At 34.0% G+C, this 17005-nt stretch overlaps 1 protein-coding gene across 11 annotated transcripts in view; it reads left to right on the top strand.

Moving 5' to 3' along the window:
• Positions 1 to 17005, top strand: part of AHI1 (Abelson helper integration site 1) — a 95334-nt gene that overhangs the window by 5504 nt on the left and 72825 nt on the right. For 10 of the 11 annotated variants that reach the window (XR_001877170.1, XM_017829717.1, XM_017829713.1 and 7 more), the window contains 7 exons: positions 6688 to 7298; positions 7877 to 8034; positions 9037 to 9250; positions 10001 to 10193; positions 11684 to 11779; positions 13383 to 13568; positions 14964 to 15104. Coding sequence is in view for 10 of the 11 variants with exons in the window: in XM_017829717.1 (XP_017685206.1) it covers positions 6688 to 7298; positions 7877 to 8034; positions 9037 to 9250; positions 10001 to 10193; positions 11684 to 11779; positions 13383 to 13568; positions 14964 to 15104 (1599 nt within the window). In the remaining variant the exon portion in view is untranslated. The remainder of the gene's footprint in view (positions 1 to 6687; positions 7299 to 7876; positions 8035 to 9036; positions 9251 to 10000; positions 10194 to 11683; positions 11780 to 13382; positions 13569 to 14963; positions 15105 to 17005) is intronic. The other variant, XM_017829719.1, reaches the window with a different exon arrangement.

Here is a 17005-nt window from a genome sequence, read left to right as displayed (position 1 = left end):
ATATTAGAGATAATAATTAACTTTATTCAATTTTCTACTTTTTTCTTTTGAATTTGATGTCAGTGATCATAATATTTCTGCATGTGCTGAGCTTTGTGTCTAAGTGGTCCTGTGTTCACATGTCAACTTTTTTTAAAGATTTTGACCTTAGCTTGTGACTTGCCTTTTGGGAAGGATTTTATCACCCTGACTTTATGGTTAAATGACATTTTTGTTTGTGGCATATCTGTCATTAAAACAGCCTCAGAAATTCCTCTGAATTATGGTTCAGATTCTAGTCTTTTTCCTGAACAGGAGAATAAATGTCTAATATGAGTCCTATATATACTTGATTATTGCCTTAGAAGATTTGGAATTTAAAAAGAAACCAATTTACTTAAGAGACAAATGTTCTGTTTTTCTACTTCCCGCTTGTTAGGTTTTATGTTTTAAGTATTTTTTCTTGCAATATCCTTATCAGGTGCTGGAAATGAATGCCCCTTCTTTAATATTCATTTAAGACAAAGAAGTGGTATTTTGTGTAATATCAAAATGTTATCTGTATGTATTATATATATTAAATATATTCAGAATAGTTATATTAAACTTAGTATTGCTATTTTGCCTTATATTGGCAATTTGAAGTTTAATATTGTGTGGATTTTTTTAATTTATGTTCCTTGAAGTATATTGTATTTAGTCAATAGTCTATACAAAGAATTAACATGATGTCTAAAATATATCACAGAGAGTTCAAGGGTGGGTTTTTTCCTTTTTTGCTGGCATTTGTCTAAATACAAGACTAAATTCTTCCTCAGTTAAGTTAACCTTCTTTATGAAATGTGAATTTTTAATTGTTATTTTAAAGTATTTTTAAGTACATAATTATGTGTTCATATGCAAATAGATATTACTCATAAATATTTTACACTTACTTTGGTTTTAAATTTGGTTTCCATTCCAGAAGTCTTTGATATAAAACACTAGTGTTTTGGAGTTACCTAGAAACACTTAAGATCACAATGATCTGAATCAAAATTAGTGGTATGCAAGCAAATTAGGAAGCATTTTTAGGATCAATGTGAAACCTAACTTTATGGCTTTGTTGAAACTAGATTTTTACCAATCAAAGCAATTAAAAACCAAGAACTTTCCTTAAAGTGTGACAAAGTTGCAAGAGCTCAGGCTGGTATTTTCCATGCTGGTTGCTTTCAAGTAGAAGTTTCTGTAAAAGCTTCAGCAAATAGTCATTTCTCTGTAAGAAATAAATGTGTGTGGGAGTGGAGGGAGGAGGAGGTAGATGGAGGAGGTTTGCTGGTTTTGTTCCCATTTTCTTCAGTTCATATGATTTAACTATATAGAGTTTCACATATCTTGAAATAATGTGAAATTTGTCAGTGATGGTTGGCTTTGTGTCACGCACTTGCTATAAATGGTATCCTAGGTTTGATCAGAAACGGGTCATGGTTGAGAGCATAGTTCAACTGGAAATGTACCAGTCCGCTTCCTTCCTTTGTCTTTGCTCTAGCCTTTCTTAGATTAATAAAACCTTTTCCCTCATAGTCCACTGTTTCTTTGAAATCTGAGTTCTGGAGCTGCAGGAGGTTGCTGTGGTTTTAAATGACAGAATTGAGGATAAGGAGATTACCTGCCTGCTTGCCTGTGCTGCTCTGTGTGCCCATTGCCTGGGGAGAAGGGAAGCAGCCTGGCTGGAAGAGGAAAGGTTGATGTCTGTAGGGCAGGATGAGTTTGAAGTCACAACTAATAGGAATGAGGGGCTTGAATGGAGATGGAAATAGGCATCAGCTGTGGCCAGTGAAAGCTCTGTTTTGCTGTTCAGTAGCCACAGGGGCAGTGGTGTGAAGCCTAAAGGCATGGCTGAAGATACAAGCAATTGAGACACACTCAGAAAGTGAATTTGCTAGTATCTTTTCTAGGGCAAACAGTCACCATAATTTTTTTTACCAGTTGTTCCTCCTCTTACAAGTTGTTAGAATGAGGCAAGCTTCGGTTCAGGCAATATGCAGATTATTTTGCCCAACTATTTTAATCTGTCTAAGGTCAGCAGGAAAATTAAGTTTATTTGGTTTAATCTAAATTTTATGGCAGAAAAGACCATGTTTAACTCTGAAAATGTAAGTGAATTTTTCTACCAGAGGAAAAGCAAGATCCCATAATGGAGGCAAAAATTTCTTTCCTAGACTGTAGTCTGATCAGATTACAAATTGGGGTGGGTGTACATTGATACTAAGGTTTTATATTCAAGGCAGGACTGCAACAGATTTCCCTGTTTGAAGCTTTATATTTCCTGCTTCACTGAACCTGCTCCTTCTCTTTCTTCATAAGGCCCTGAATGACAGGCTGGAGTCTGGAATTTCATGTGGGTACAGATAGTAGGAGTCCATCTTCAGGCTTGACAATTATTGTATTCTTTTGGGTAAGATGGTAGTTTTACAGGTTTCTTCTGACCAATTCAGTACTTTAGCATCTGTCTCAGATGTAAAACCTGCAGAGCTTTAAGGTTGTAGAATTTTCCCAGGTTCTGCTTTTTTTGGGTATGCTGACAGACACTGAATAATTATGGAGATTTCTGCTGGATTTTATCCATTTGTTTCTTGTGTTTCTTGTTTGTTTCTGCTTTGTTTCCTATGTTTGTTTCTTGTGTTTAAAATAATAGAACTGCTAATAGTTGATTGTATAATGTACCTACACGTTTTCTCAATGTTTTTTGTTAGAATTTGGTGAAACTTGTCCAAGCCCATCTTATCTGTAAATTAAAGGTCTTCTAGCTTAGTGTGTCTACATTTTATAGTCTTCTATGAGCAATGGCAGTAAAATTGGTTTCCTAGCACATGAAGATATTCTTAAACTCAACAAATCAGCATCACAAGTACATTCATTACCAATTCAGTTGTAAGTAAATGGTCTTTTAGAACTGGTACATATCAGTGCTTCAATGGGCTGGCAGTGTCCACCCCTAATTTTTCAAGGTGTGCCTGTGTTAGGGGAAGAAGTTCAGGTACCTTTGTAAATCTGGTTATGTGAGTTTCCAGATACTCGTGACAAACTCACTTGATATGTTGCCAGCTTCCACTCATGCATATTTGAGAAGCCTTTTTAAAAAGGCGTAAGATTATTAGGTGTTGTCCCTTCTGTCAGCTCTGGGACACAAATGGTGAGTGATGTGACCTGAGGTTGGCTCATTGTGATATGAGCCTTGAGTGTTAGCCCACCTGCTTGCATCTTGGCTGGTGCCCATCTCTCTCTCCTATCAAGCCAGTAGTGCAAGCAAGTCTGTTTTCAGGAAAGAGTGTTTCCTTTGCCTTGGTGTTGTGATGTAGCCATGGAGCTGTTTTGAAAAAAAGCCTTCTTATTTGTTCCAGATTTTAAGCTGAAGTCATGTTCAGGTCAGAGGCCTGTCTCTGGAGTTAACTCCAGAGGGTCGATTCTCTGAGCTGCTTTTCCAGCCTAACTGCTTTCTCTAACTCAGTTTAAGTTTGTTTATATGTTGACAATTGCTCTTAGTTGGTATTTCTCAGTCCTGCATTTCAGTCAGAGAATCTATATCAGTATCCCTGCCTTTGCCTGAGTCCTAATCTGATGGTTTTTACTTTATTGTTTTGTGACTCCTTTGCATCTTTCCTCTCTATTTAATTACATCGTATAACTACAACATGTGGAAAAAGTGGCCTGAATTAAGATCATACAGGCTGTGTGTCTGAGGAATTTGTGTTTGAACTGTGGAAGCAGCTTTGTGCTGCCTGCAGTATCTATAAATGTGCTAGGAATTTGCTGTAGTTTGAGATTGTGGGTTTTTTCATTACAAGGATAATCTGTGGTGGTTTTTTTTTCCTATAAGTAAATTTGCTATAATTGTGTGCTTACTAGTTGTGACACATATTTGTGTATGTATGTTTTGTTCCTTCTCAGTACAAGAAACACATTGAGGGGCTGGAGTGTATCCAAAGAAGGTCAGTGACACTGGTGAAGGGTCTGGAGGACCTGTCTTATGAGGAGCAATTGAGGGAGCTGGAGTTGTTTAACCTGGTGAAAAGAGGGCTTGGGGGGGGGGCTTATCACTCTCTACAACCACCTGAAAGGAGGTAGATTGAATATGAGGAAAAGCTTCTTCACTGAAAGAGTGGTCAGCCATTGGAACAGGCTGTCCAGGGAAGTGGTTGAGTCACCATTCCTGGAAGCATTCAAAAGGCGTGTGGATGTGGCACTTGGGGACATGGTTTAATGGTGAACACAGTGGTACTGGATTAACAGTTGGACTTAACGATCTTAGTGGTTTTTTCCAACCTTGAAGATTCTATCATCTATGGTTTTTGTTTGTAGGCATAATAAATAACAAGTTCTAGTAAATATTTCAAGCCAGTTTTTGCTAGATTTCTTTAAGGAAATGATTTCTTTAAGGAAATGATTCTTGAATATCACAGTTGTTTTAGAAACTTCTTGGGCTTAATGGATTAATGTTCTGTCAAAGGCAAAGCATGACCTCAGCTATTGGCCACTGTTGGGTCTTAATTGTTGGTGTGTTTTAATCTTCATTCCTCATACTCTGCAGTTAAAGCCATTCATAGAAACAAGGAAGTAAACTATTTATTAGAAGTTTTTGTTTCTGGTTTGTTTTGTTTTTTTTTTAGTTTATACCAAGCTTGATGCTTTAATTGTTTTCTTTCCCTTACTCTGTTCTGTATTTCAAGTTATCTATATGTGATTTTCCACATCTTCTTGAAACACTGATTTATGAATAAATATGATGTTACTGCTTTGTTTAAGCAAGTATAAGATGAAGATACAAGGACAGTTTTTTCATTATTTGGTGTTTAAACTATTTTTAGACATATGAGCTAAAAATAAAGATACCTAATGAAAAGATATATGAATGGCTTTAGATTTTATGATGTCTTAGATAAGCATACTAGCATGACATTCTGGGTGCTTTTTTTGTTAAATTTATGCTTTATTTGTGGAGTGTTGTTTAATAATTAACATTAATAAGTCTAGTTATTGCATTTTTAGGTCTCTAGTTGTCTATGGTTTCAGATGTCAGCTTTTACTTATGTGTTAAATTTTGTCTTTGTGTATTTTTCTTGTCACACTGCTTTTATTTGTGGATTTTCTCATACAAATAGTAAACTTCCTTGTTTTTTTTTCTTATGCTTTTACTCACATACTTCAAATTTGCCTTTCTTTTTCCTTCATTCTCCTTTTTCAGTTCTTGTAATATTTTCCTTGCTCACCAAGTTCTCTCTCCAAGTGTCAGATGTGAATAAAACAAGATAGTGAGGAAGGTTTGCAGGCTCACATAATTAAGGGCCTAGAATATGAAGGTAGATGGTGTGCACACTGGGTATTCTCTTCTTTCTAGTCATAGAATACTGTTCTCACAGGTGGGCATTTTTAAGTCAGGATCTATCCTCCAAAGCATGATTGCCATTGCAACTTCATTCTCTGTGTTTTCTTCGTATAAGCTTGTATGTTTTGGTGATCACTTATTATACATATTGTCCCTCTTTACAGATATTTGAGGCAAACATGATTCTGTAACTGGGAGAAGTATCCCAACTAGAAAGGGACAGTGTCTGTGTTTATTGAGGAAAAGAGTCTTGGCAAATAAAAGATTGTATGCATATACATATATTTTCTCCAAACTTTTTTATTTTTAATTTGCTTTCATTGGTTTTTAAAGTCCTTTCTGATGTTTCACGATGAGTCTCTAAGGGATTTTTCTGGAAGACAACAGAGTAAATGAACCTCAGCAACTTTATAGAAGTTTTGTCGAGGATCAGAGGTCTGTGTGTTGACCTCCTTACAGAATTAGACAGTTACTTGCTGTGTTCTTCGGTGATATCACAGAATCATAGTTTGGATTGAAAGGGACTTTTAAAGGTCATCTAGTCCAAGCCCTCTGCCATGATCAGGAACATTTTCAACTGTATCAGGTTGCTTAGATCTCCTTCCCATCCAAGGGAGGTAGCATTATTACCTTTAGTAACCCGGCATAGAGACTTGAAGGGAAGAGGAAAGTTTACAATGTGTTTTCTGTAAAACCTCCAAGAATTAGAAGTGGTGCACAGGCAAATGCATTAGCTGAAATTCATCTTTTCTGTTTTTACAAGACTGTTCTCTAGATTAACTCTCTGCCATTCCACTAAGAATAATGTGGGTTTTTGTTGTGGGGTTTGTTTTTTTTTTTCAACTTATATTGGTTTGGGGTTTTTTTAGAAGTCTTAATGGAAGTCTGTTTTTCCGTTTTAGCCCTTCTTAATATGATTTCACTGATAAATTTTGAGAAACCAAACATCTGAGCCAGAAGTCTGTCTCTTAATTTGCATTTTCAATGGATAAAAATATTTGGTTTTGTGCTGCATGTAGTCTGCAAGTCTTCCATAGTGTAAACATTGGCGTCTGTTTATGGAGTAGACTTGATTTCTTTTTTTACTGGGTATACATAAAAGTTACTTAAAAACATAATGAAACATTGAGGATCAGGTGGCCAAACACCAAATGTTTTTTTCCAGTGTGAATTTTCTGTTGACTTTCAATCTGTCACTTGTAAAATCAAAACAAGAAAATAACTAAATCTTTGTTTTCGTTTTACTTTGTGTAAGATTGCTGAAGGAATAACATGAAGTGCTACGTTTATCTTTAGAACGTGATTTTTAGTACAAATGTGTTTTATGTTCTTTTCGTTTATAGCTTGATACCTTTAGAAATAAAATTGATCTATCTAAGGAAAGTGTGAATGATGAAGCAATTATAAACAACACATATAATCCTGAAGAGGAGAGTCCGCGATTTACAAAAAATAAATTGAGAGAAAAAGCATCAATTGCAGAGAAAATAAACAATGATATTGTTAGTGGAGAGAAGAAAAAGCAACCAAAGCCAAACAGGAAGAAAAAGAAATCACTGTTACAAGAACAATTTAATGAGGAGGAAGATTTATATGAAGCTAAATTGGGGAGTTTTGAAAAAAAGACTAATGATTTTCCAAAGAAGAAAACAAGAAGTAAATCACAAACAGATGTACTTCCTCAAGAAGCAGATAGAAAGATTAAAAATTCCTTGACTGAAGTGAGAAATGTAACTGAATTAGAAGAGGAAGAGCAGCTAATTCAAGCCTATCAGCTGCATGTGGCTGAGGATGAGGCAAATGCAATTAAAAAGAAAATGAGAAAGAAACTTAAAGAACAGATGTCTGAATCTACCTCCCCTGTTCAAAGCCATGAAGTTGCATTGAACAATGAAGTGGGCAAAAAGAAAAAAAAGAAGAAAGAAATAGCAATTTTAAGTGAAGCTGAAACAAGGTATCATGATAAACTGTACACTGTGTGTCTGTGAATCTTAAGCAAAATGTTTCATTTTGTTTTAAGATAGACAGAAGCTTTCTGATAAATTGTTCGTATTTCCTAAGTGATTTATTGGATGAATCTGTCATGGAAAATTATTACCAGATAATTTTTCAAAATTCTGTCATGATTAATGTTTAGCTCACAGATTGTTTTTAACTTTTTTTTTTTTAATGTCCTCCTTTGCTATTTGATCTGTGTTTTCTGTGGAACTCGCTCTTAAGTAACTGAAGACAATTTTATGCATGATTTTATTTTTTTTTTTGATAAGTGATGGCCCTGATCCAGCAGAAGAGCATTAGCTTAGCTCTAGTCACATGAGCGGTTCTGCAATTGTGTGGAAATTAGGGGGAGGTGAAGGAGGGAGAGCAGTGAGAAAGGCAAGACACTAATGTGGGGGGTGAGGAGTGTTGCATTTTCAGCATAAACAGATGATAAGTTGCAGAATTCCAAGTGGATTGGTAATGGTAATGAGTAATTGTATCAGTATATGCAGTGGAGTGCAATTGCCCTGACAGTAATTCATTACTTTGCAGTGCAATGTCCATTTCTGAGCTGCAGCATCATCCGGAAAAAGATGGCAATGAAAGTCAGTCACCCGAAAGACTATTTACATCAGAAGGACAGACACTCAAGGAAAGCATGGATAAACAAAAACCTAAAGCCAGGAAGGTTAAAAAGAAAACCAGAAAAGGTCTGCCAGCAAAATGTTATAATAGTGTATACTTTGCTACCTGTTTTTTTTGTGCTGCTACAGAAATATTTATCCATAGTGGTAACACAGAAGTTGCTTGTTTCTCTAGTTGCTTAACTGTACTTTTGTTCTTCCAGTTCTGAGGCATATTTGTGAGGAAGTTCGATGTATCAATCTAAAATCTAGAAAGTTCATTTACTATAAATAGTTTTGAGACATAGTTTTAAAAATTGGGGTTTTTTAAGCATAATATAAAAATGCATATACACCACCTTTATAGTGTATTATTAAGATGCATATTCTGATTTTTTAATTATTATTTTATTATTTTTTTTACTTTATGCTAGAAAATGGTTCATCGCCACTGTTTTGACCTGATGGCTCAATTCAAATGTGAGAAATACTATTTCATGCAATGCGTAGTAAAATTGGAGAACTTGATTCCTCAAATATTGTGGAGGCCAAAGTAAGAAATCAGATTTAAAAAAAAAGGAAATTACTGAAACTGATGAGGAGTAGGTATCTTGATATCTATCAAGTATTGTAGTCTCCTCTTAACTTGTAAATGAGGAATTTCTGAAAACAGAGTTTGGTATATTCAGGGAAAAATACACATGGAGAAAGCATCAGTTTCTACTTGCCTTTTTTTTTGTCTGTTTTTCTAAAACAAACCAAACAAAACCAACTGCAGGCTGTTGAACTGTATGGATTTTAAGTCATTCTGGCATGGAAGAACCTCAATCAAGAGGAAGACCTGTGATTTTTAAATGAAAATGTTTGTTAATAGGAATAGATTATATTAATTATTATGTACTTCTGTGTACGTTCATACATGTTAAAGATGCTGCAAATTCGGTAATTTTCTTTTAACCCATTACATAAAGAACACTTTTAATATTATTGCTTTACTATTGTTTGCTAAGACAATACAGAGCATTTTTACTGCTTTGAGGTTATTATGTTCCACTGGTGACAGTTTATTTACTTTGTTCCTATTTCTAGAAGAAACCACAGAAGTTGCTGCAGAAAATGATGAGGAAAGGAAGAATTCAGAAATGTCAACTCAGTCTAAATTTGGTTTTGCTGATGATCTGATTTTGGGAGTTTATATCCATCGATCTGACCGACTTAAAACTGATCTCTTGGTATCTCATCCTGTAGTTAAAATCCATGTTGTTGATCAGAGAAGTGGCTTATATGTCAAGAAGGATCACAGGTGACTTTTAGTAAACTGTTTCTATTATCAATGTTTACAATAAATAGGTATACTCTTCCCTAGAAAATTAAGTATAAAAATGAAAACAATGTGCAATTTTAAGCATGCGTAGTCATTCGTTAGTTTCTACATCCGTGTTTATATATATATCTATATATATATACACATATATATACTTACAATAAATGATGGTGGTGTTTATCTTTTCCTTTTAGCACTTTTAAATGCTCTGCACTGCTGTATTGCTCTCGAGGTCCCCATATTTGCAACGCAGTTAATTCTATATTCTTTCCAGAGAGAAAATTTCCTAAGTCCTAAAAATTTGTAAAAGCCAAGGTTAGAATAAGTAAGCAAAATTATTGCACTATAAATAACACCTACCTTTTCTTTTTTATTGAAGAACTTCTAAAATCCTGAAATAGAGTTTAGTTCTTCACGTTTCTAGTTGCTTGAGTTGCTTGTTTCCAATGTCATTATGCATGATTTTCCTGAAACCCAAATTTTAACTGTGTTTAAGCAGTAGGCTCTACCATGACCATTATGCATAAATTTACTAACAGTAACTTAATGGTTAGGATTTTGAACTTTAGCCTGCAGCATTTCTATATACATTGCAAATTGTGTTAAATTTTGGATGAGTTTTTTTCTAGAATCAAACAAATAGTTTGCTTTCAGTAATTGAAAATACTGGTTTGCTTGAGGTTTGTTTTTAAGTGCTCTAACAGTTGTAACTCTCTGGAAATTTTCAAGCAGCAAGAGGGAAGTTTCATCCTATGAACAAGAAGAAATAGAGCACATTCTTCCTATTATGACTCAACCATATGACTTTAGACAGTCTAAATCAACAGTTCCAGAGTGGGAAGAACAAGTAATATTTAATGAGCGTTTTACTTATTTTACCCAAAACACTGAAGAAAACCCTCAGGTTATCCTGTTTTTTGAGGTAAGGTTAAATATTTTGCATCCAGTTTATGCATATTCTGATTTTTGGTTTGTTTCTTCAGCAGTATATATTTGACTGATTCAGATGTTTTATTTTAGTTAGAGTGGGTTAACAGCATAGCCTTAAGATACAGAATTAACTGGAGATACCAAAAAGTGTTTTTTCATAAAATAAAAACAACCCCTGTTTTGATAGTAATAAAGAGTACAAAACTTATTAAATCAACTGTCAAACTTCTGGGAAAGGCTGGTAAGATATGAAGGATATCACTTTTTCATTTTCACACTCTTGAAATCTGAAAAGAAGTACCAGAAACTGAAAGGCAGAATTTGTCTGCTTGTAGCAACAGCTCATTGTACCAATGAGTAAGCTATTGCATTGTTTCCATTAACATTTTACATGTCTGCTACTTCTGGCCCCATCTTCATAAAGTAGTTATTAATTTGTCCTCTATACTGTAAATTATATATTCAACATAATTTCGAGCTTAAGTATTTCAATATTTGTACAGAGAGATTCTGTAGTACTAACCTCAAAATGGCACCCTAATACAATAAATATTTTTTCATTCCTTGGTTTTTTTCTGTTTCAAATAGATTGAATATAATACATTACCATGTGTTTCTTTATGTTTTGTGATGCTTATAAATGAACATATTTATAGAATTAAGAGTCCTTAGTTGCTTAACACAAAAGTAATTATATTTGTAACGATTCTTCATGGAAATCAAACTGATGTTAGGACCACAAAAAGTATGATTACACTGCGAGTATGCTGTTTGACTTCAGCGTGGTTTATCAATTGAAAAATCAATTTGAAGAAAGTATGATTCTAAGGGGAGGTTTTTTTGTATAACAAGATAAACTTCCAAAAGTAGCTAAATATGATAAAATTCTGGTTCCTGACAGAAAAATGAAGATTCTTATGGGCATCCCTTGAAGTATTCAAGGCCAGGTTGGATGGGGCTTTGAGCAACCTGATCTAATGAAAGATGTCCCAGCCCATGAGATAGGACTTTATAGTCTTTGAAGATTCCTTCGAGCCCAAACCATTCTATGACTGATTCTATGACAAAAGTGATAAATTTAGGAAAGGAAAATTAAATTTGTGACTGCCATTTTCCATCTGGATTAGTATGCACCTAGTTTTAGCTGTCAGATTTGTGATCTTTATGACTTCTGAAGTGTATAGGATTTAAGAAAATTACATATTATTGTTTCCTCTTTTACTGAGACAGAAGGGAAGCGAAAATAGGTTTTTTTTAGACCAGACGTTCTTTTTAATGCAGGTCATAAATAGCCATCAGGTAAATGCATAAGGATCTGTCATTTCTAATTGTGCCCTTGGATGGGAAAAATACTGATTTTGTAATTTCTTAAAATTGAAATCTGTTTAATTTAGTGAATGCACCTACATGTTTTCAGCAATTATTTTTTAATTACCATGAAGTTTGTTAGAAATACATTTATATTCCCACTGATACTTCTAGGTCCTTGATTGTCTAAGTATGGATGAAGTGAGAGCCAACTCCACTGTACAAATTCAGGAAGGTCATTATCGAAAAATTTGTTGGGCATTTCTAAAGGTATTGTAAATATTTAATTAAAGAAGCAAAATTTATAAATATTTTTATCTGAAAATCTCTAACTGTACTTAGTAGGGAAACTTTTTTTTAATATTTTCAACAACAGAGATGGGGGAAAAAATTTCTTGCTTGGCTGTTCTCTCCTTTCCCTCTTCTTTCACCCCATAAAATGAACACATTAACAAGCTTGACAATAAAAAATATGTGGGTTTTAAGAAAGTATAGAACGTGTAAGTTTTTGTTTTTTTTGTTCATAAAGTACAGAAAAAGGTTTTCTCTTAGTGTCTTCTGTGTGGTTGTGTGATTTTGAAGAAAATGACAAATCCACTAATTTCTGTACCTTAGCTGTTCTGTATTGTAGTGGCATTTTTAGTTGTCCAATCTTTGAAAAGGCTCCCTAGCCCAATTAGAAATTTCCTCTCATTTTTAGTTGTGGCATTGGGAATGCTGTGACAATTGATATACAAATGAGCCAAATGTGAGATAGTGGTAGTTTAGCCAGCACATGTGTACCTTTTTACCCTTTTAGGAGAGACTTGAATGTGTCAGTTTGTTCTTTAAGAGCTGGCAAGCTTTAGTTTTCTTGAGGATTGTTTATTAAGACCTACCTGTGTGGATGATAATCATTGAGCAGTCTACAGCATGAGAAATACAGGAGAAGATAATGGACTGCAAGTTTAGGTGAAGGGAGTGGGACCTTCGTATCAGTTCAATATGGAGATTCTTCTTAGCTCTGCCCAAGATGAATCTACTGGAAACAGAAGTCTGGTACAGCATATCTGGGTGTATAGCTGTGCATCCAGGCATTCAGGACAGCCTACTCCTGAATGGAGGGAAGGGTGAATTTTCAGCATAAATATGAATAAAATGGTGGCCTGTTCTTTGTTCTTACTTGTCTGTCTGCATTATCCTTTCATCTGTATCAGTCGAAGTAATGTCCTGATAAACACTGACCAGTGTTAATGGCACTAGGTACACTTGTTCTTTAGTTCAGTAGACAGAGCTCTGTCTCCTCTGAAGTTGGAGATGCTACAGCTTTGCTGTATCTTCTGCTCCGAACCAAAGCCTTAGCAATGCCCTTTGTTGCAACATTCAAAGGAAACAAATTTGGAGGAGGCTGTTTGTGGATTGGCAGTCCTTTGGGATTTGGTTGATTTTAGCAAGTAGTAATTAAAAAAACAACAAAGCCAAAAAAAACACTAATCCAAAAAACAACAACAACCAATCAACCAACCAAAACCAAAAACAAAAAAAAAACCCCAAACAAAACAAAAAAAAAACACGACAAAAAAATTAAACCAAACCAAACCAAAACAAAAAAACCCGAAGTGGTACTACAGAGATCTTCCAACTTTCATGGTATTACTGCTGTGAAACATCTTTCAAAACTAGGCTGCTATCTAAGCTTTAATCTTAGTGATTTGATCTTGGGGCATTTAATAATGTTAAATTCATTACCACTTCTAGGATTAGTATATTTCTGCAATGGGCAGTGGATTTCAAGAGTTTATACTGTAGCTAAAATACTAGAAATTATCAATTACTTTTATTTCTTTTATGTTAACTTTTTCTTCCTCTTTCCTCTAATTAATCACCCTTCCAGCTTGTAGGTGCAAATGGAGTTCTAAACATTGGTGGAAAACTTCGTCTGCAATTATATTACCCACCTTCAAGGACCAAGTCACGTTCAAATGTTGTTGAGGTTTATGACTGGTGGGCAAAATGTCCTAGAAATCGGTACCCATCAACTTTATATGTAACTGTAAGAGGCATAAAACTGCCGGATCATGTAAGTTAAATATATAATATATAAATATATTTACAAATATGCAGACTTTTCTGCAGGAACTAGTAACTAGCTAGAGCATGTGCATCTGGATGCATGGATATAAAAACTGAGCTTGTATGCAGTATATAAAATACATTATAAGAACATTGCATCTGAAGATGCGTTTCAAACTCAACCCTTCCTAGTTATCTTTGAAAAATAGGCTTACTTTCCCATCTACAACTTTGAATATTTTGTCACTGACAGAAAACTTTTAGAGTAATTTCTTGAAGATTAAGGTTCCTTCTTATTAGGGGAAATGCCGTTTTAAGTCATTGTATTGTACTACAATGACTTAGTAGTACAAATTCTGCTTAGTCTGCTGCTCCAGAAGAGTCCAGATCTCACATACCTCTGCATGGGCTAGTAGATGTGAAAATAGATGTCTCGGATAAAACAGGGCATTTGCATAGAAGTTGACAAACAATTTAAACTCCTAAATTGATTTCTACTTGCATAGTAGGTGTCCAGCCTTCTTTTTTAGTCACAGGAACCTAGACAGTGAATACCTAGCTACTGTAAGCCTGGAAGAAAACAGTAATTTTGCGTGGTATTCTGGTGTGTTTCTAAAGAGAATTAGTAAAACAGATCAGAACTGCAGCTCTTGCTGTATGGCCTCTGTGCCTCTCAGAGGGGCAGCTGGGCTGCTGCCTAGTGTTGAGGTTTCCTGTGTGTTCAAGCTTGGTGTAACTTGTAGGTGAGGTTCAGTGAGTGTACTTACAGAAATCTGGAAAGTATTTTTACCTACTATTAAATCTGGAAATCTGGAAATTACCTACTATTAAATCTGGAAAGCTTTACCTACTATTAAAATCATAAATGTTGTCAGTCCTCCTTTCTTTGCAACTATTGAATGTACACAATGCTGGTAATATCTTTTGATATCAAGAGTGAACAACACTGGTAATATGTTTTGATATGAAGAATGGGGTTTGTTACTGAAGCAGTATTTTGATTGCAAGGTAGTAGGTTAATGTCACTACAACTAGTTACATGCTGGAATGCTTTTTTTTATTTTTTTATGCAACACCCTTGCAGTAGTACAATACAATACTATACAAGAGTATTACTAATTTTCACTGACCTGGATAGTTACTAAAAATAGAAAAGTATCAGTTATTTGATAAATCTGTGATACCATCTGATTGACACAACTTTAGAATCTTGGATTACTTTCTGACTTCCTGGTTACTTTAAATGAAATTTTTGCAATGCAATTTTTATGTATTAAGCCTTTTCCAATTGCTGTGTTTCAGATGTAAAAATGCAATACATTTAAAGTTAAAATCTTTTCAGAAATTATATTGTTCACTTCAAAAATATTTTTCCTTGATACTTAGTTTTGTTTACCTTAAGGTTGCTCCTTCTTTTCGCTCTATGATAGCTGTTCAGCAGGAACAAAGTAATACAGCACTGTCTGAGCTCCAGAGAGAGGGATACGAACCTTTTCCAGAGGAGAAAAAGGAGCCATTTAAATGGTCAAGATTGCCTGGACAGGTAAAGTGTTTTTCTTTTGTTTTTAAAGGAAAATAATTTAAATAGCTACTGTATTTTTCTAACTGCTTTTATGGTATAAGTATTATGAAGCAAGTAATTAATTAAAATTAAGAAAAATATTAAAACAAAACATGAAAAAAGTCTCATAGATAGCAGAGGATGCCTAATCTTAGCAAATATGGTTGATTTAACCATTTTTTTTTCCGAGAACAGTCAGGTATTTTCATCTCCAGAATTCTCTAAGAATTTGAAAGAGTAGGGTTATTCGGGTAATGGAAGTAAGACAGGAAACCTGTTCTCAGATTTCAGCTTGATTGTAAATATATTTTCTTGAGATATTTTGTTTGTTTGTTTGTTAAAGTTATTTTCACAGTATAACAGAAAGAACTTATATTGAAGAACCTTTCTAAGAAGGTTTTTGCTGACTTCATCCTAACTCCTATATCACTGTAGCTAATGAAAATCAGCAGTCATAAAATGGGAATATTTTTGCAACTATATATAGAATGTCCATGCAATAATTTCATATCATTTTGTAGAACAGCGTTAGCACGGGTTCATGACTCTATACAAATTCAAAGCATAACATAAAGATTTGTTAAGAAAGAGTGATGATTTTTATTTTGGTTCCCTACTGTAATTCTTGTACAGATACTTTTGAAAAGAACGCTTAAATATATATGGACTTGATTTCCATCACTGTTTGCTAATAATAATAAAATAGTAAGGAATAGATTAGGGTTTTTACAATGGGAATTTTCTTACCAAAAATGGCAGGATACCTGAAAGTTGTATTTAGGTTAAGTATGTTACTTTATTAGCTCATTTATGCTTAGACTAGTCCATGGGCATATTGAAAAATGGTAGCAATGATGATGCATTTTGTGATGTGCTGTCTTGTGAAAAAGTTTCAGTAAGGTTAGCATGATGTGGCATGTCTGTTTGCTAAAAAATATTTGAAATATGCACTTGTTTAAAATTTAATAATGGATCAAAATTATTATTTCCTTTTTATACATTTAAATTACTGTTTTGCAATTAAAACTATCTTTGTAAAGATAAACAGTATGTCTGTATCTGTCTCCATAGATGGATGATATGTTATTTTTCAAAAATTTTCTATAGAATTATGACTTATTTGATACATGAATTAAATATTAAATTTATTTTATATGTGAATTATAGCTATATGACCTGGAAATGAAATAAGTTTTTCTGAGCTGAATTACTAATTCAACATAATATTGTTTTATTTTAGAGCAAGTTTAAAAAGCATAAGAAGCCTTAATTGCATATATAGTTTTTAACAAGATTAATAGTGTATATACAATTATTTCATGAGTAGATCTATTTGTTTGTAACAAATGTGGATAGAGCCTTTCCCAAATCTTCGTTCGCGAAGCCTAGCCATGGTGATAAGATCTATTTCTATGCTTTTAAATGAATATAAATCTATTCACACTCATTTTTCATTCCTAAAGGTAAATCAAGTTTAGGTTAAATAATCACATAGCTATTGTGGATATTTTACTTCACCTTATGAATTTAGTGTTGAAGAAAAAGCCCTTGGGTGAAAAAAGAGGAAATATTTTGGGAGAAAGGAAAAGGGACTAAAATGCCTGTGCAGTGTTTTGAAATGTTTCATCTCTGGTTGTGTCTTTAAAAGTCAGGTATTTAAATACAGATGAGGAATGCTAAAAGTGATTTGGTAAACCCAAGGTTTAAGTGCCTGTGGTTGGACTTTTGAGTTCATTAAGTCACTGAAAGTTGTGCTTAGACTCCTTAAACAAGCTTGACTGCACAGTTTGCATCATTGATGATAGACATTATTAAGCACTTCTTAAAATAAAGGAAATTATTTTAACTGTAAATTTTCTTAGGTTTTTAAAACTTGCTAGTGG

Source organism: Lepidothrix coronata, unplaced genomic scaffold, assembly GCF_001604755.1.
Source record: "Lepidothrix coronata isolate B3197 unplaced genomic scaffold, Lepidothrix_coronata-1.0 Scaffold167, whole genome shotgun sequence".
Classification (NCBI taxonomy): domain Eukaryota; kingdom Metazoa; phylum Chordata; class Aves; order Passeriformes; family Pipridae; genus Lepidothrix; species Lepidothrix coronata.
This window is presented reverse-complemented; position numbering and strand designations above follow the sequence as displayed.